Here is a 19742-nt window from a genome sequence, read left to right on the forward strand (position 1 = left end):
GAGCATCTCTAGGCATCACTAAATTTATGACTGCTTAATCAGTATCTCAGTCTTTAATCTGTTATTTATGAAGTAAGAAGAGGTACCGTATCTGACATTCAAAATACTTCTGCTGCCCCATGTATACTGCAATTTCTTTCCGAAAAAAAATTCACACATGCTTACATAACTTGACACATGTAAACTGCACTACTTTTACTTTTTTTCCCCTTTTATTCTGAAGTTTACCTATTAAACTAGCTTCTAATTTAAGAATTACACCCTCAGAATCATATGCAAGTTGTTGCTGCTCAAACCTTGGGTTGTGTTTAATAGAACTAACTTCAGAATTCTGTCTCCACCTTGGCCTACGCTCTGCTGTGACAAGTGCTAATATGCACTGACATGATCAGAAGTAGGTCAAAGAGCAGAAAAAATCATCACTCAGTATGTACCAAAAGCTGGATCACTCAAAGACTTCCATCACAGACATAGGAAGGGACACTTGCAGCCTAATTCCAAAATGGTAAAATGCCCCCTTAATGACACAAAATCTGATCAAAACTATCCAGGGCAGAAAGTAGAAATTGACATAACAGCTGTACAGAGAAAATTTTTATGCAAAGAGAGGTCTGGTCTTTGCACTTGGCTTCTAATAAAACAGTATAATAATATAATTTAGGAGCAGGCTGGCCACATTGGATAGTCTTATGGTACGAGCTTAGGTCACATAGTATCAGTAAACCTCAGGAGAGACTGAAGATTGAGATCAACCACAGAGGCAGTCAGCCATGGCTACATGATGGAATCCCAATAAAAGCTCTGAACACCCAGGCTTGGGTGAGCTTCCATAGTTAGCATGCATATTGTCACACATTGATGGTGAGAAAGTAACAGCGTCCTCACTCCATGGGGAGAGAATAAATGAGCTCCACATTTGGTACTTTGTTTCAGACTCTGCCCTATATACTTCTTCCCCTGGCTGATTTATTCTGTATCCTTTTCCTTGTAATAAAACTGTAACCATGAGTGTAATCATAGTGAATTTGGTGAGTCCTTTTACCAAATTATCAAGTCTTGAGGGTGGTTTTTAGGGATCACTGAACTTGCAGTTGGTATCAGAAGCTGGTAGCAGAAGTGAGGACAGTCTTGTGGACTGTGCTTCCTCTAATTTCTTAGTTGGCTGACTCTTTGCAACAATGCTATTGTTCCTCTTTTCAGGCATCTAGCACTATCACACTTGTATTTAGTAGAATTATTTGTATATGTGCTTTGTTCCCACTATTGACCTCTGAGTTTTGAGTGCCACAATTGCCCCCATACCTAACCTACAACTGGCCCATAGTGTCAGCATACGTTGGCTGGATTTAATGAATCATAAAGTATAAGAGAAATAAAACTGAGGTTATTTTGATTCTTCCCTCCCATAATTACCATTATAAAAGGCACTAATGGCAACAACTCTAGCATTTTTAGGATTTACCTTTGTCTTGAAAGAGCATCTGCAGGAAATAACTGATGTACGAGAACATGGTCCACAGTCTCCTTCATGGCAGAACTTTTCACAGGTATGAATGAAATCTTTAATAAAAATGAAAAGAGCTGGGGATGAAAATTGCAACTACTCATTTTCATACTCCCAAATCTACCAGCCACACTGGTCTTCCACCTCTAATCCCTGCAACTCCAGAATCAGAGTTGAAGTAAGGATGTAGTCAATGCTTCTTCCCCTATTTTCCCTTCATCCAGACAAGGACAGGGCTTATTAGCCACCGGAATAGGCTTTAGAATGCATGATGCTTTGCCTAAGTCAAAGAACATCTTCTGACTCTTTCTTTATGCCTCAAGTCTTTTGGTTAGACTTGGATCTCCTTAAAATTGTAGCCATGAAAGACTTTGCTGAAATGCTCTTGACTCTTTGAAAGTCATCTGAGGATCATACATAACCAGAAGCCATGATTCACAGTCTTACTCAAGCTCTGGGAAAGTCTAGTGACTCCTGCATTCAGTTAGACTAGGTTTAGAACAAGTCCTGTTTCCAGGATGCTTCAGGGATCACCAAGAGTCTCTTTCTTATGGTTACTGTTCACATAATGCATTTTTTCCATATTTTAACTTTCATCTTCAATGTATCTTTGACTTCAAAGCCTGTCTCCTGAAGACAGCATACAGACGGATCTGGTTGTTTTGTTTTTAATCGAGCCTGAAAAATCTTGGCTTTTCTTTGTTTAATCCATTCACATTTGATATTATTGATAAAGCTGAATTTATGTCTGCCATTTTACTTTTCATTTTTTACATGTCTCAAGTCTCTTTTGTTACTCTAATCTTCCTTTACTGCTTTCTTTTGCATCAAAGCATGATTTTCTATAGTGTGATTCCTTAATAAAATTTTTTACATTTTTTTGAGTTATTTTCTTAATGGTTGCTCTAAGGTTTATCACATGCACTTTATCAGAATCTACTTCAGATTTATACTAACTCCAGTGAGATACTGAAGCTTTACTCCTCTCTATTTCTCTTCTCCCCTTTTGTGTTATTATTATTGTACACATTATATTCATGTTACAAGCCCAATACTACATTGCTATAATTATAACTTTATATAAAATGTTATATCTATTAAAGACACCGAGAAAATAAAGAGAGCAAGTATATATTTATAGTTTGTTAATTTTTAAAACTTTACCCTTTCTGGCTTTCTTAAGTTGTTCCTGTGGGTCTGAGTTACCATATGGTATCATTTCCATATTATATACAACTTTGATCCTATCCACCTCCTTTGAGCTATTATTGTCAAACATATTTCTACATTATAGATCTAACAATACAATTATACACATACATATTTAAAAAATCAGTTAAAAAAGAAATATGCATTTACTCTGTCTTTTATAATCACAAAATCACCTTTACTAGTGTTGTTTTTCCATGTGAATTTAAACTTTAATCTGGTTTTACTTGGAAGAACTGTAAGTACTTACTGTAAGACAAGTCTGTCTGTTAGTAATGAATTTTCTCAGTTTTTGTTTATGCTCATTTTTGAAAGGAGGTTTTGCTGAATATAAGATTCCTGATTGGCAGTTTTCTTTCAGCCCTTTGAATATGCCATCCTACTGCCTTTTGCTTGTATAGCATATTGTTAATCTTACAGAGGTTGCCTTTTATGTGATGAGTCATTTTTCTCATGCTGCTTTCAAGATTTTCTTCTTGTCTTTGGCTTTCAACATTTTATTATGCATCTAGGTGTAAAGTTCTTTGCATTTATCCTCCCTGGAGTTCACTAAGTTTCTTGGAATTATAAACTAATACTTTTCAATAAATTTTAAAGTTTTCATCCAATTTCTTCAAATATTTTTCTGCTCCTTTCTTCTCTCCTTCTCATATAACATTACAAGTGTGTTGATGCATTTAAGGTATCCCACATTTCTCGAGTTTCCAATTTTTTTCTATTTTCTCTGTCCTTTGGATTATATAATCTCTATCAATCTATTTTCAAATTCACTGATCATTTCTTCTACCAGTTCAAATCTACTGTTGAGTCCCTTCAATGAATTTTTCATTTGAGTTATTTTACTTTTCAACTCAACTTTTCATTGGGTTCTTTTTCAATACTTTCTATTTCTTTATTGATAGTTTGATAAAACACTGTTTTCATATCTTTCTTTGCCTCTTTAAGCATGGCTTCCTTCAGTTCTTTGAACATATTTATAATGGGTATCCTAAAGACTTTATTAAATCTAACATCTGGTCACTATTTTTTTTCTTTTTTGAGTTGGAGTCTTACTCTGTCACCCAGGCTGGAGGGTAGAGGCACCCTCCCAGTCACCACAGCCTCAACTGCTGAGCTCAGGCGATCTTTTCTCCTCAGTCTTCCAAGTAGCTGGAACTACAGGCATGTGCCACCATGCCTGGCTTTTTTTTTTTTTTTTTTGAGTCGGAATCTCACTCTGTCGCCCAGACTGGAGTGCAGTGGCCGCTCCCGGCCACCGCAGCCTCGACCTGCTGGGCTCCGGCGATCCTTCCGCCTCAGCCTTCCAAGTAGCCGGAATTACAGGCATGCGCTACCACGCCCGGCTGATTTTTTGATTTATTGTAGAGATGAGGTCTCGCTGCCCAGGCGGGTCTCGAACCCGCAGTGTCAGGCAATCCACTCACCTCAGCCTCCCAAAGGCGTGGGATTACAGGCTGAGCCACCGAGCCTGGCTGGCTTTTTTTTAATTATAGAGGTGAGGTCTCGCCAGTTGCCCAGGCTGGTCTTGAACTCGCGGCTCGTGGGCTCAAGCAATCCTCTCACCTCAGCCTCCCAAAGTGCTGGGATTATAGGTGTGAGCCACCGCGCCCAGCCTATCTGGTCACTCTTTTTTTTTTTTTTTGAGTTGGAGTCTCACTCTGTCACCCAGACTGGAGTGCAGTGGCCGCTTCCGGCCACCGCAGCCTCGACCTGCTGGGCGCCGGCGATCCTTCTGCCTCAGCCTTCCTAGTAGCTGGAACTACAGGCGCGCGCTACCACACCCGGCTCATTTTGATTTATTGTAGAGATGAGGTCTTGCCAAGTTGCCCAGGTGGGTCTCGAACCTGGCAATCCACTCACCTCAGCCTCCCAAAGGCGTGAGATTATAGGCTGAGCCACCGAGCCCGGCTTCTGGTCACTCTTACAGTCCATTTCTATTACCTGCTTTTCCTCCATTTCTCTTCATCTCATTTTTTTTTTCCTTGGAAACTAGACATTTTAGCTGTTATAGCAACTCTGGATAGCAACTCTCCACATCCCACAACATTATTAGTTGTGGTTTACTTGTTTATTTGTTTTGTGACTCGGTTTAACTATTTTAGTGAATCCTACTTTCCCTACAGTATGAAGTTGTTGATGGAGCAGCTTCGGAGGTGCACACGCATCGTGGGATGACAGTGGTTTAGCAGGGCTCTACTGACTGTCTCTTTTCCTGATCTTTCCATTCAACTGTGCATCTCATTTGGATTATACTCAGTCATTAGTTCCCCATTCTATTTTTGACAATGCTCTGGGGCATAAGTTACTCAGCAATTTGATCCAATTAAATTTGGATAGGAATAGTCTTTGCAGTAGATCTTTGAGGTTTGTTCTGATCCCAAGAGGGCTCCTCTTGGCTATCTTTCCTTGATTTTCTCTGGTGTGCTAGTTGGCCTATACATTAGCTTACTGCTCTTTATTGAGATGAACTATTATTTTTTAAATTGTCCTTAGGCCTGAAATTTCCTATGTTCTGTTTCAAATAAAGACAATTCCTTCAGGGAGTAATTTGGCGCTTTCTTTTCTTACAAATTGCCTCTCCTCCTGGGGAAAACCTCTGAGGTACTGGGTGTTGGGGTGGGCAGCAGGCTCTTGTCTTCTTAGTTTGTTTCTCTCAGTGGAACGTCTGCCTGATGATTGAGCTGAGGTGAGAATGACTGAGGTCCCAGTATTCTGCTGCAAAAGGGATAGAGATTCCATTCTATGGGTGGGAGCTGGGTGGAGAAAGGGTGTTTCCAATCACTCATCTGCCCTCCCCAGAAATTCAGTCTCTTCACCTTGGAGTTCGAAAGAAAGAGAAATGTTGGTAGTGTTCCTCTCCCAGTGAGATACAGTAATACATGACTGGGAGCCGAGGAGAGAAGAAGCCCCATCTTCTCAGCTAAGCTGAGGGAAGAAATAAGAAAGTAGGTTGTGGCTCATTGCCGCAGACTCTTTCTTGCTGTTGCTTACTCAAGTTTTAGCAGATTTTCTTGAATAAAAATCTCTTCATTTGATGTATGCCCTGAGGACAATTTCTAGAGACTTTATTTATTTTGAGTTGGAGTCTCACTGTATTGCCCAGGCTGAAGTGCAGTGGCACATTCACGACCACTGCAGCTTCAACCTGCTGGGCTCAGGCGATCCTTCTGCCTCAGCCTTCCAAGTAGCTGGAACCATAGGTGTAGGCCACCATGCCCAGCTAATTTTTTGATTGATTGTAGAGACAAGGTTTCACCAAGTTGCCTAGGCTGGTTTCAAACCCCTGGGCGCAGGCAATCCTCTCACCCCTGCTTCCCAAAGTGCTGGGATTACAGGTATGAGTCACTGTGTCTGGCCTCCAGGGACTTTAAAAGGTTGGTTTGTTATATGTTATAAAAGGTTAGTTTATTTCCCCAGTATTGTTTGTTCTGCTGGAGAGTAGATCCACAGGGAGCTCCTCAAGCTACCATCCTGGAAGTAGAAATCTATACAGTCTCTTGTACTGAAGCGATCTCTGGAATGGAAATTTCCTACTGGATGAGATCCTGAAAAACCTAAACAAGCTTCCTATAGATAAGTCTGAGCAAACTTGAGAGCCACTGTTACCACTAGTTATGGGCTTGTCTTTGTGCTTTTTGGTCCAATTCTGTAATTCACTGAAAGTTCTCCATGAGCCGGGCTCAGTGGCTCAGCCTGTAATCTTGTGCCTTTGGGAGGCTGAGGTGAGTGGATTGCCTGTGTCCGCGGGTTCAAGACCCGACTGGGCAACTTGGCGAGACCTCATCTCTACAATAAATCAAAAATTAGCCAGGCATGGTAGCGCACGCCTGTAGTTCCAGTTACTTGGAAGGCTGAGGCGGAAGGATAGCCAGAGCCCAGCAGGTCGAGGCTGCAGTGACTGAGAGCGGCCACTGTACTCCAGTCTGGGCGACAGAGACTCCAACTCAAAAAAAAGAAAAAAAGAAAAAAAAGAAAGTTCTCCATGATTAAAAATCTGCTGAGAGGCCGGGCGCGGTGGCTCATGCACATAATCCAGGCCGAGGATTTGGGAGACTGAGGTAAGAGGATTGCATGAGCCCATGGGTTTGAGACTAGTCTGGTGAGACCACATCTCTACAATAAATCAAAAAAATTAGCCAGGTATGGTGGCTTGTGCCTATAGTTCCAGCTACTTAGAAGGCTAAGGCGGAAGGATCACCTGAACCCAGCAGGTCGAGGTTGCGGTGGGCATGAGCATGCCACTGCACTCCGGCCTGGGCGATAGAGTGAAACCCCAACTTAAAAAAATAAATTAAAAAAAAATCTGCTGAGATACAGTGGTTGCCCTCTAATCCCATAACCTGAACTTGTCCCATCCCACGGTCTGTTACTGACAGTTACTATCCTTCCCCTCTTACTCAAGACCTCTTGCATTACCCACTTCACATTTTCTTTTTCTCTCTTTGTCAACAAACAACCCAAGTCTGAGAGTACTATTCCTGGTCATTATATACAAAATTATTACAAAACTGACCCATATGCTCTCTGAAAGGGGAAAAACTTTATATCCTTCTTGATGTGGAAGTCATTTGACTCCATACCACAGATACATTTCCATGGTAGGCAGAGAACCAATGAACAACTGGGTTTCCTAATGCAACTGGACCAAGTTTTAAAATATGAGAAGAGAGTATTTCTCCTCTCTATATAATTTTAAAGTCAGATTGAGAAAAAGGATTAAGTAGGGTACTCTTATTGATTCCTGCTGGTACTTGAAAGAAATGTGAAATATCTTTTTGATAAAATGAAAACCAAACCCAAAGAGTCTAGTTTTACTTAAACAGATACACAGCTATTTATAGGAACACCTTTCCTATTCAGTCTCAGTTGCCTAATTTCACTCTTCTAAATACATGACCTTTAAATACTCACTCAAGCCGGGCTCGGTGGCTCAGCCTGTAATCCCGCACCTTTGGGAGGCTGAGGTGAGTGGATTGCCTGAGCCCGTGGGTTTGAGACCCACCTGGGCAACTTGGCAAGACCTCATCTCTACAATAAATCAAAAATTAGCCCAGCGTGGTAGCGCACGCCTGTAGTTCCAGCTCCTCGGAAGGCTGAGGCGGAAGAATCGCCGGCACCTAGCAGGCGAGGCTGCGGTGGCCGGGAGCGGCCACTGCACTCCAGTCTGGGCAACAGAGTGAGACTTCAACTCAAAAAAATAAAAAAATAAAAATAAAATAAATACTCAGGGGAGAAGCTGCTAAGACACTGCAAAACTGCACACAAATATTCCCTAAAGTCTGAGTCAGAGAGGCTCAGTTAGAAACTCAGACTATTACTTTATATCTAATCCCAATGAGCTCTTGTTTTTGATATCCAAGTAATCAGAAGCCACAAATCAGAAGAAAAGAGAGTCACTAAAGGTAGGCGGGCAGGCATACTAAAAGCACTGAGAAGAAAATAAACAACAAAAAGCTTTTCAAAGCAGTTAAAACAATTCAAACTGCATAAAAGTATGGGCCAAACAGCCTAAGAGACCTCAGCAGGCCCCGAGAGCATCACTATATTCAGTGTAATACAGTAATTGAAGTTCATGAAAATGATGGCTCTGAGTCAATAAGAAGAAAGAAATCATCTTCAGTAACCTCTGTTAACAGAAGAGAATGTAAATTTTAGAAAATGTCCATCTAAAGTGATGTTCAAGAGGTGTTATCCTCAGTTAGATGGGAAACTTAGTGATAGAGAGGGACATTCTTTGAATGGTCTAAATGGCTGAAGTTTTATCATACTTAAAATTTTAGTTCTTAAATAGCTCACCCATAGTTACTTTAGCATATTCCTACTACATGAAAATGCTTTTAAACACTTGCTGAAAATTGGATTAATAAAAGTATATACAGTGCTTGTACTAGTGTAGAATCCTAAGAGAAATCATAACCCCTAATGGAATTGTATCTCACCACAGTTGTTAATAAAATACCTGAATTGGAGCGATCACCTATGCAAATGTACGTTTTCACAAGTATATTTTAAGGAGGAAAGAAAAAGAACCCACACAATTTAGATCATGATATTTAGAAGAACCTGTTATTGTAAGTGGCATTTAATGTCACTTTGCCTAAGCAGTCATTACTGCCAAACATTTATATTAACATTTTAAGGCCAACTTTATGTTGACTGGTTTACCTAAGGAACCACAAGGCAGAGGCTTGCCGCACACTTTTCCACATGAAGGGACAGGATCCATGCATGTTTTCCGACCACTACTACCAAGTTCTAGCAGTTGGCTGAGAGGAGTTTGGCCACAAGGGCAACAGCGCACCAGCTGAGGGAGCCGAGGGCATGGCTGGCAGGGCTGAGGGTGGCACACTTGAGAACATGTATGGTTCCCACATTTCAAATCCCTGTTGAGAAAAGCAGACTATTACACAATTGTTGCATAAAGTGCAGCCTCATTCTAACTGAGAAAGACATAAAACCTTACTTGCCACACATCTTTAAACAGCCAAAGTCCCCAAATCCATCAGACTTTCCTGTGTCTGTTCCACATAACACATCTCGGGAGGTGCTGCCACAGTAGCATACTTAAAGACACAATTTCAAAAACAAAAGATTAGTCACCTCCATGGTTCTTAAAATATTTCCATCTATAAGAAAACACAAAATGCAATTAATTAGAATAACAGAAATGATGCAAAAATGAATACGGTTTGTATAGCAGCTCTAAGACCCAGCCAAGAGCTTTATCACAGACAGAAATTAAAAAGGCACTGCTAAATTCTATCAATGTCTCATAGTGCCTCGGCAGTACATACCAAGGACAGCATTAGAGTGAAGCAATGCCTAAATTAAGAGGACACTATCTGGACCACGGTTGAATACCACAGTAAGGCTCCCTGATGCCCTGTAGAGATGTTACAGGGGATGGACGAGCTAAGTTGGTAGGAGTGGTGAAAGGTTTGACACCTGGGTCCCCCATCCTCACTTCAATCCAAGCAGCATAGATTTCATACTTTGTATAACAGGACTTACAAAAAAGGTCCTTGCTACTAAAAAAGATATTTAAAAATTGGCATAATATAAATCTTTAATAATCTGTATACTACTACTGCTGAATCTGAAGTAATCATGTTTCAGCATTCACACCATAAAAAGTTTCAAATAACTTCAGACTTTTATTTGCTAAACAGAAAATCCAGTCTAGCCAGGCTCGGTGACTCAGCCTGTAATCCCGTGCTTTGGGAGGCTGAGGTGAGTGAATTGCCCGAGCCTGTGGGTTCGAGACCCACCTGGGCAACTTGGCGAGACCTTATCTCTACAATAAATCGAAAATTAGCTGGGTGTGGCAGCGCTGTAGTTCCAGCTACTTGGAAAGCTGAGGCAGAAGGATCGCCGGAGCCCAGCAGGTCAAGGCTGTGGTGGCTGGGAGCAGCCACTGCACTCCAGTCTGGGCGACAGAGTGAGATTCCAACTCAAAAAATAAAAATAAAAAAAGAAAGAAAACTCAGTCTACTACTGACTTTCCCATGAATTCAAGTAATAATGAATTCCTTTATTTGTTGAGATCAGCAATAAATATGTGTTATGCACTAATATATAACAGGGTCCTAATAAGGATTAATTTTCATTAACTTACATGATTTTTCTGAAAAAGTGTCACTTTACATTTTTAGTTTATAATGAAAATTTGTCATTAAAATTAATCTATCCAAGTATACTTTTGCCTTACATAATAAATGGTGACAAGAGCTAAAAAACCAAGTTGAAATTCTGCAGATATATTGATGTTTTCCTTCTTCTTCAGAACAATTTAAGTATCTATTTACATAGAAAATCAATATATGAATAAATGCAACATTATGAAAACATATCAAATCTTTAAAAACCGCATATGTAACAAAAATTAGAAGGCTTCTAATAAAACATCTGTTTTGTTTTTTTTTTGAATTGAAGTCTCACTGTCGCCCAGACTGGAGTGCAGTGGCCGCTCCTGGCCACCGCAGCCTCGACCTGCTGGGCTCTCCGGCGATCCTTCCACCTCAACCTTCCAGGTAGCTGGAACTACAGGCGTGTGCTACCACGACCGGCTAATTTTTGATTTATGTAGAGATGAGGTCTCGCCAAGTTGCCCAGGTGGGTCTTGAACCCGCGGGCTCAGGCAATCCACTCACCTCAGCCTCCCCAAGGCGCGGGATTACAGGCTGAGCCACCGAGCCTGGCTTTTTTTTTTGTTTGTTTGTTGAGTTGGAGTCTTACTTGGTCGCCCAGACTGGAGTGCAGTGGCCGCTTCCGGCCACCGCAGCCTCGACCTGCTGGGCTCTGGCGATCCTTCTGCCTCAGCCTTCCAAGTAGCCAGAATTACAGGCATGCGCTACCATGCCCGGCTGATTTTTTGATTTATTGTAGAGATGAGGTCTCGCTGCCCAGGCGGGTCTCGAACCTGTGGGCTCAAGCAATCCACTCACCTCAGCCTCCCAAAGGCATGGGATTACAGGCTGAGCCACCAAGCCCGGCACCTAATAAAACATTTGAAGTAATACTCATAAAATAGCATAACAAAACCCAAATTTTTTACTGAGACATGCAAAGAGGAAAGCTTCAAACCACTGAAGATATAATCAAGATTCTTGATTTTCAAAACACACATCACCTTCTTCCAGTAAGTACATGTGCAATTTCATCCTATTATAAAACTCAATCACCCATTCATTAAATAAATGCTTGAAAAGGTCCTCACACAGACTTACTGAATGAATTTGGATGCAGGAAATGCAACTATACTTATGGAATCAATGAACTGGTAACAAAACAAAACCAAAAAACCCTAGCAACCAGGAGCATCTGTGAACAGGCTTTTCTTTGCTAAGTTTCTGCCCAAACAGAACAGAGGCTTTTTACAGATACAATAAAAAGGAAGCTGTGCACAGTCAAGGGTCAGAACTGAGATAATCAAAACAAAATGAAACCTCTGATCAATCAGGAAATAATCTGAGTATAACACTAAAAAGTTCTGCTGTGCTGAGGTACACCGAGAGACAGAAATATTAGCTGGTGACTGAAGAATTAAGTAGAGTCACAGCTGGTTGAATAGTATTAAGGAACCAAAGACAGTCTGGAGAAAGGACCTGGTTATCAGCCTTAACCTGTTCAGTATTTTATCAACACATGAATAAAGACTCAAAAGGAATGATTATTAAATCTCTGAAAAAGACTGAAAGGGATCCTAGAAGAATTATAATTTAAGATAAACTATACATGTGGGCAAAATGCTTTGTTAGATAATTAATGTGGACAAAGAGTCTTCAAAACTGGATTTGAAAAATCAACTATATTGCTGGGTGCAGTGGCTCAAGCCTGTAATCCCAACACTTTGGGAGGTGGAGGCGAGAGGACTGCCTTAACTCAGGGGTTCAAGACCAGCCTGAGCAACATGGCAAGACCTTGTCTCTATTTAAAAAAAAAAAAAATTAGCCGGGTGTGGTGACACATGCCTGTGGTTCCAGCTACTTGGAAAGCTGAGGCGGAAAGATCACCTGAGCCCAAGCAGGTTGAGGCCATAGTGGCCGTAAGCGTGCCAATGCACTCTAGCCTGGGTGACAGAGTGAGACTCCGTACTCAAAGAAAAAAAAAAGAAAGAAAAATCAACTATACAGACAAGCAGGAAGAGACTGAAATCCCTACACATTGTAAAAATAAGACTTGGGTGATTTAGCTGAGTAAAAGTCTAAAATGAATCCAGAGCCCCAAATAGCCAAGATCTCCCATGCCACCCCATTTATACTGGTCAGACCAAAGTACCAGTATTACTTAATTCCTGCCCTATCTCAAAATGGATTTGAGGCAACTTGAAAGGATATGTGAAATGTAACACAAGAACGTAAATTTAAAAATGTGAAAAGGTTCTCACAGGCACAAGGGAGAGGAAAAAAAAGATGTGAAAAGAAAAACAATAGTAGAGATATGGAATGAATTGTAGCTAAAAAGTATACACTATAAAGACAAACATTAGGCCAGGTATACAGAATTCCTAAGATAAAATGAGATCAATAGTCTTTGAGGAAAAACAACTATTCTAAGAACTAAGACCAGACAAGAATTTCTCACAAGAGGACACCTAAGAAGAATACCAAGTAATATGCAGCACAGTTCCTTGTATAAAATCCTTATAGAGCATACCAAAAAAAGCATTTTTAAAAAAAAATTGTAGAGACAAGGTCTCATCATGTTGCCCAGGCTGGTCTCGAACCCGCGGGCTCAGGCAATCCTCTCGCCTAGACCTCCCAAAGTTCTGGGATTATAGGTTTGAGCCACTGTGCCAGTCAAAAAAGCATTTCATATGGCTGTTTATCATTGTACATACCAACATAGTTCAATAGCATCACATCAAAGTGAAATTTAATGAAATAAAATATTTTATTTTATTTTTGAGTCGGAGTCTCAATATATCGCCCAGGCTGGAGTGCAGTGGCACAATCACAACTACTGTAGCCTTGACCTACCTCCTTCCGCCTCAGCCTTCCAAGCAGCTGGCACTCCAGGCATGCACCACATGTCTGGTTAATTTTAAAAATTTATTGTACAGACAAGGTCTCACCATGTTTCCCAGGCTGGTCTCGAACTCCTGGGTGCAGACAATCTTCTCACCTTGGCTGGAATTATAGGCGTGAGCCACCATGCCCGGCAAAATATAAATTTAGAGAGCACCAATACATTGTGACCCAGGATCCCTGCTGATTAGAGGCAGTTGTAAAAACAGAAGGAAGGGGGCTAGGTAGATAAGTGCATGGACTACAGACACTGCAAGCAATCTTCTCTAAATGCTTCTCTTAACAGATTCTGAGAACCACTGTGTGGTACAGGTTTGTGCTATATGCCTGAAAAGTACCTGAACAGAAGTTTTCCACACTTCTGTTAAATACAGACCCATATGACATAACAGACAATCAAGCTGGGCATAAACAACTCTTCATTCTCTTGAGCAGACTATCAAAAAAAAAAGGAGTCTGTTGGGTGTGGGGGTACATGCCTGTAATCCCAGCACTGAGGCAGGATAATCATTTGAGTCCAGGAATTCAAGATCAACCTAAGCAACATAGCAAGACCCCATATCTACAAAAAATAAAAAAACAGCTGGGCATGGTGGTGTGTGCCTGTAATCCCAGCTGCTTGGGAGGCTGAGGAAGGAGAACTGCTTGAGTCCAAGAAGTTCGAGGCTGGAGTGAGCTATGATCACAGCACTGCATTGCAGCCTGGCTGACAGAGTGAGACTCTGTTTCTAAAATAAATACTAAAAAAACAGGAGCTTGAACAGATTATCCCATTTTAGCCTGGGATAAAACTAAAGGAAGTTACCATAGGAAGAGCCAGGATTAAGAACAGGGGATTGAAGCCTTGAAGTTCTACTCCATAGAGAATAAGCTGTATAAGTTTTAGTCTAGAAAATAAGCTTATTAAACTTATTTTCTTCTTGTTAGAGACGAGGTCTCACTATGTTGCCCAGGCTGATCTCCAACTCCTTGGCTCAAGCAATCCTCTCTCCTCAGCTTCTCAAAGTGCTTGGATTACAAGCGTGATCACTGCTCCTGGCTCAGGACACATTTAACCAGTCATTTGTCTCAGTCAAAAATCTCAAGAAAGTACTCAAAGAATACAACACAGCTTTGAGTCATACGTATTCTGACGGATCCCACAAGAAAACTGGCATTGCTGTGATTAATTTGGCCACTTTTAAGAGAATGTATGGTCTGGTGAGCATGTTTCACAGAGAAGAAAACATAGCAGTTAGGCCTGGAAAGAGAACACTAGGGGGAGAATGTATGACAGCTGACTTTGAAATTCCCAGAAGGAATATTAAATGTGGAAAAAGGAAGACCAATTAGAGAAGATTTTAGGAAAGCAGATTTTGGCTCAATAAAAGAAAAAACTGGGAGAGTTAGAGTAAGTCCATGACCAAAGAAGCTACCTAAAAATACAGTGAGCTCTCAGGCTGTTTAGCCAAGAGACTGGGTAACTGACAACATCTACTCTGGGTAGCAAAGAGGGGATAACAGCATTAAGAGAAAACGAGGCCAGGCTCAGCCTGCAATTTCAGCACTTTGGGAAGCCAAGGCGAGTGGACTGCCTGAACGCACGGGTTCGAGATCAGCCTGGGCAACTTGGTGAGACCTCATCTCCACAATAAAAAATCAAAAAATTAGCTGGGCATGGTAACGCGTGCCTGTGGTTCCAGCTACTTGGAAGGCTGAGGTGGAAGGATTACTAGATCCCAGCAGGTTGATGCTGGGGTGACCATGAGCATGCCACTGCACTCCAGTCTGGATGATGGAGTGAGGCTCCAACTCCATTTAAAAAAAAAAAAAGAGAGAGAGAAAACTAAATTAGATTCTTCTGTCCCATTTCAAGATTCTAGCAACAAGGGGGAGCAACAGTAAAACTGAAAACATCAAAAATATGAACTTATATTCATAATTTTGAAATACAATTGTTTTTAAATTAGAAAACATAGTCTATTTAAAAGTAAATTAGGCACATGATTTTTTCTATTCATGTTGTTACTTTCCCTTTTTTCCATTGAGGTAAAATTAACATAGAGTAAACACACATTAGGTGTTCAGTTTGACATGTTTTGACAATTGTATACATTTGTGTAACCACCACCCAAAACAAGATATCAAACATTTTAAACAATCCAGAAAATTTCTTGGTGCTCCCTTCCCCTAACTCCCATCCCAGGCAACCATTTTCTAATTTTTACTATGAAAAATCTTATTGTTCTTAGATTTCACATAAATATAATCATAGGATAAGTTCTCTTCTATATCTAGCTTCTTTCATGTAACATGTTTTTGAAATTCACCTATTTTGTTGCAAATATCACTAGTTCATTCCTGTTTATTGAACAGTGCTCCTTTGTATGAAAATACCATAATTTATCTATCCCTTCTATAGGGACATTTGAGTTATTTTCAGTTTGGGGCTTTATAAACACATATTCTTCTACAAGTCTTTTTGTGACTTAGGTATGTAAATATGTAAGAGTGGAAAAGCTGGGTCATGGGATACACATAGGTTTAATTTTATAAGAAACTGTCAAATAGCTGTACAAGTGGTCGTATTTTTTTTTTTTTTTTTTTAGTTTGAGTCTCACTTTGTGCCCAGGCTGGAGTGTAGTGGCACATGCACAGCTATCATAGCCTCAACCTGCTGGGCTCAGGTGATCCTTCCACTTTAGCCTTCCAAGTAGCTAGAACTATAGGCACATGCCACTATGCACAGTTGATTTTTCTGATTTATTTCAGAGACAAGGTCTCATCATGTTGCCCAGGATGATTTCGAATCCATAGGTTTAGGCAATCCTCTCACCTCCATCTCCCAAAGGGCTGGGATTACAGGTGTGAGCCACTTTGCCCAGCCGGTTTTATCATTTTATACACCTGCTGGCAATGTATGAGCGTTGTAGTTGCTCTACCCTTACCAATATTTAGCAATTAATCTTTTTTATTTTAGCCAACCTAGTAGGTGTGAAAAGGTACTCTGTTGTGCTTTTAACAGTTGTGTTACAATATAATTCACACAACATACAATTCATTCACTCAAAGTATACAATTCAATGGCTTTTAGTTTAGAGTTGTGAGTCCATCACAATCCATTTTAGAACATTTTCATTACTTCAAAAAGAAATCTTGCACCCTTAAGCCATCACTACCCATCCCACATTTCCCCAAGCCCTAGGTAACCACTAAACTACTTTTTGTATCTATGAATCTGCTTATTCTGGACATTTCATGTAAACAGAATCATACAATATATGGTCCTTTGTGAATTGTTTCTTCACTTACCATAAAATTTGAGGTTTATTCACTTCATAGCATTCAGAACTCCATTCCTTTTTATGGTTAAATAATAGTCCATTGTAGGGATATACCACATTTTGTTTATTCATTTATCAGTTGACAGATTTTTGGCTTGTTTCTACATTTTGACTATTATGAATAATGCTGCTATGAATATTTCTTTACAAGTTTTGTGGGGACATATATTTTTATTTCTCTTGGGTATATGTCTTTCTCTTGGGTATAAGCCTCCCTTTTCTCCCCCTGTATATATACCCAGTTGTTTAGTAACATTTGTAAAAAGACTTTCTCTTCCCTGTTGAATTACACCTTGGTTTGAAAAATCAATTGATTGTACTTATGTGCATTGATTTCTGGACTCTATTCCCTTCCACTGATCTATTAATTTATCTTTACACCAATAATTGCAATTTCACAAATCTATAACTTGAAATTAGGTAGTTTGTATTTCTAGTTCATTCTTTTTCAAGATTATTTTGCTCTTTCTAGATCCTCGTCAAGCGGTTCCTTTAAAACAACATTTTAAAGCCTACTGTCAAAATTATATAGGACTGATCTATGCTGGTATCATAAAAGTAAAATAATAAAAACCATCTAAGCATCATATCTCCAGTTCTTTCTATCCAAGTACCAGAGCTCATACAGTCTTTGTGACTATAGGCTCCAGACCAATCAATATATATCAAGACAACTATAAGTGAAAGTATACTAAAGCATTGCTGGCTGGTGTGCCCACCACTTACCCTGGTTCAATATGATCCGGCAAGGCTGGCATGGACCCCCATGGCACAGCTCAGCACAATGATGCTGACCACAGTTCAAAACATTCTCACATGGGTTAGAACAGTGGACTGAGACTGCCTGACCACAGCGAACCGTGTGCCTGAAAAGACAGTAGATATAAAGACAGCATCAGTATAAAAGATTCTGGTGGACAGAAAAACTAACACTGAAGCCCAAGTCCTCTGTGCAAAATCTACTAAACCTTTTTCTGACCTAATTTCCCTCAATCTTTCTTTTCCTTTTTTTTTTTTTTAAAGTTGGAGTCTCACTCTGTTGCCCACTCTGTCGACCTGCTGGGCTCCGGTGATCCTTCCGCCTCAGGCTTCCAAGTAGCTGGAACTACAGGCGTGCACTACCATGTCCGGCTAATTTTTTGATTTATTGTAGAGATGAGATCTTGCCAAGTTGCCCAGGCAGCTCTCGAACCCGCGGGCTCGGGCAATCTACTCTCCTTGGCCTCCTAAAGTATAAGATTAAAGGCTGAGCCACCGAGCCCGGCCCCTCAATTTTTCTACATGTCTCCCTCCTTCAATTCTTTTTTTTTTGAGTTGGAGTCTCACTCTGTCGCCCAGACTGGAGTGCAGTGGCCGCTCCCGGCCACCGCAGCCTCGACCTACTGGGCTCCGGCGATCCTTCCGCCTCAGCCTTCCGAGTAGCCGGAATTACAGGCATGCGCTACCACGCCCAGCTGATTTTTGATTTATTGTAGAGATGAGGTCTCACCAAGTTACCCAGGTGGGTCTCTAACCCGCAGGCTCAGGCAGTCCACTCACGTCGGCCTCCCAAAGGCGCTGGATTACAGGCTGAGCCACGGAGCCCGGCTCCTTCAATTCTTATTTCAATTATTCTCCCATTCTCTACTGTCTTCTTTCTCCTTTGTTCTTTTTATCTTCCAATTGCCTTTCTCATTCCCCATATTTTCTGACCAGTGAGGAAATGAAAGCTATTCCTGAGTATTTCCTGAGTGATTTCATCTGTGAGTTCAATGAAACAGCATGCAAAAGGGGAAAGAGCCCTGGGACAACGAGTTAGAAGATCTGCGTTCTAGTCTTAGCTTTGCCTGGAGCTTCCACAGTACCTTACAGACAGGGAGGAAGGGTAGCTATAACAAACCCAGATCTGACATACCAGGACTAAAAGCATAACTGCATTTTCCTGAGACACAGCACTTTGACATTTTATGCAGCTACAATACTCAGAACATACTGTATGTGACTTTGATTCAGGGTGGGGAAATCATTCTAGCTTTGTTCTGACTTTGCCAACTTATCAGCTAGAGAAGAGTATGAGACAATTACCTTCAGGTCTCTTTCCAGGGTAATGGTTTGGCATTTGGAGCCTGTTCTCCTGCAAGAATAATTTTATCCTATCCTTACTCCCATTTCAACTAAATATTTTGTTTTAAAAAGTCAGTTATACACAGATGATCAGTTTGTAAGACTCAGCATAATGGTTAAACTGGCCTATTTTTTTTTTTTTTTTTTTTTGAGTTGGAGTCTCACTCTGTCACCCAGACTGGAGTGCAGTGGCCGCTCCCGGTCACCGCAGCCTCGACCTGCTGGGCTCTGGCGATCCTTCCGCCTCAGCCTTCCAAGTAGCCAGAATTACAGGCATGCGCTACCACGCCCGGCTGATTTTTTGATTTATTGTAGAGATGAGGTCTCGCTACCCAGGTGGGTCTCAAACCCGCGGGCTCAGGCAATCCACTCACCTCAGCCTCCCAAAGGCACGGGATTACAGGCTGAGCCACCAAGCCCAGCTAAACTGGCCTATTAATGCTACCATTTTGCCTAGCACCATGACTGACATTAATCCTCTAAAGTAGACTGTATTACTTCTACTTTAAGATAAGAAAAATGATGTTCAGCAAGACCAAACAACTTGTCCAGCATCACCAACCAGTAAGAGGCAGAGCCAGGATCTGACCTTTCTGACACAGAACCCTTGAACGTGAATCTCAGGTCACAGTGCTACCCTCACCAGTTCAGTAAATTCTACATAAATGCACATTACTGAAAATCTGCATGGCTTATCTCATAGTTCAGAAATCATTTTAAGATCTTCTGGATCTCAGAGGCACTCCACAACTTCAGTGATCCTTGTACTAATGACACAGGAGAACTTGTGTTACAATGGAAAGAGCATGGGCTCTGGGGTCACTCATTCTTTCATCCACCGAAAATCTCCTAGATGCCAGATACCATGCTAGGCACAAGAAAATGGTCCCTGTCTCCTGGATAGGCCTGGGTTCAACTTCTGGTTTTATCACTCACTATGGAAGTTAAAAAAAATCCCTGTCACCTTGGCATTTCACCCAAAATGGGTAATCTCACAATTTCATTCTTAATCACTTTTAAGATTGAAAAACAGGATCGGGGTTGCATAGGAAACTATTTATAGAAAAGTACTATTTA

General features: G+C 40.9%; 1 protein-coding gene across 2 annotated transcripts in view; it reads right to left on the reverse strand.

The window, feature by feature from the left end:
* Nucleotides 1–19742, reverse strand: part of NFX1 (nuclear transcription factor, X-box binding 1) — a 77526-nt gene that overhangs the window by 32033 nt on the left and 25751 nt on the right. For both annotated transcript variants that reach the window (XM_008074481.1, XM_021707251.1), the window contains exons 7-10: nt 17289–17428; nt 9177–9276; nt 8879–9096; nt 1463–1560 (exon numbers count right to left, since the gene is read on the reverse strand). In XM_008074481.1, the coding sequence (XP_008072672.1) occupies nt 1463–1560; nt 8879–9096; nt 9177–9276; nt 17289–17428 (556 nt within the window). The remainder of the gene's footprint in view (nt 1–1462; nt 1561–8878; nt 9097–9176; nt 9277–17288; nt 17429–19742) is intronic.

This window comes from Carlito syrichta, unplaced genomic scaffold (genome assembly GCF_000164805.1).
Source record: "Carlito syrichta isolate Samal-C Ts95f unplaced genomic scaffold, Tarsius_syrichta-2.0.1 Scaffold316469, whole genome shotgun sequence".
Classification (NCBI taxonomy): Eukaryota; Metazoa; Chordata; class Mammalia; order Primates; family Tarsiidae; genus Carlito; species Carlito syrichta.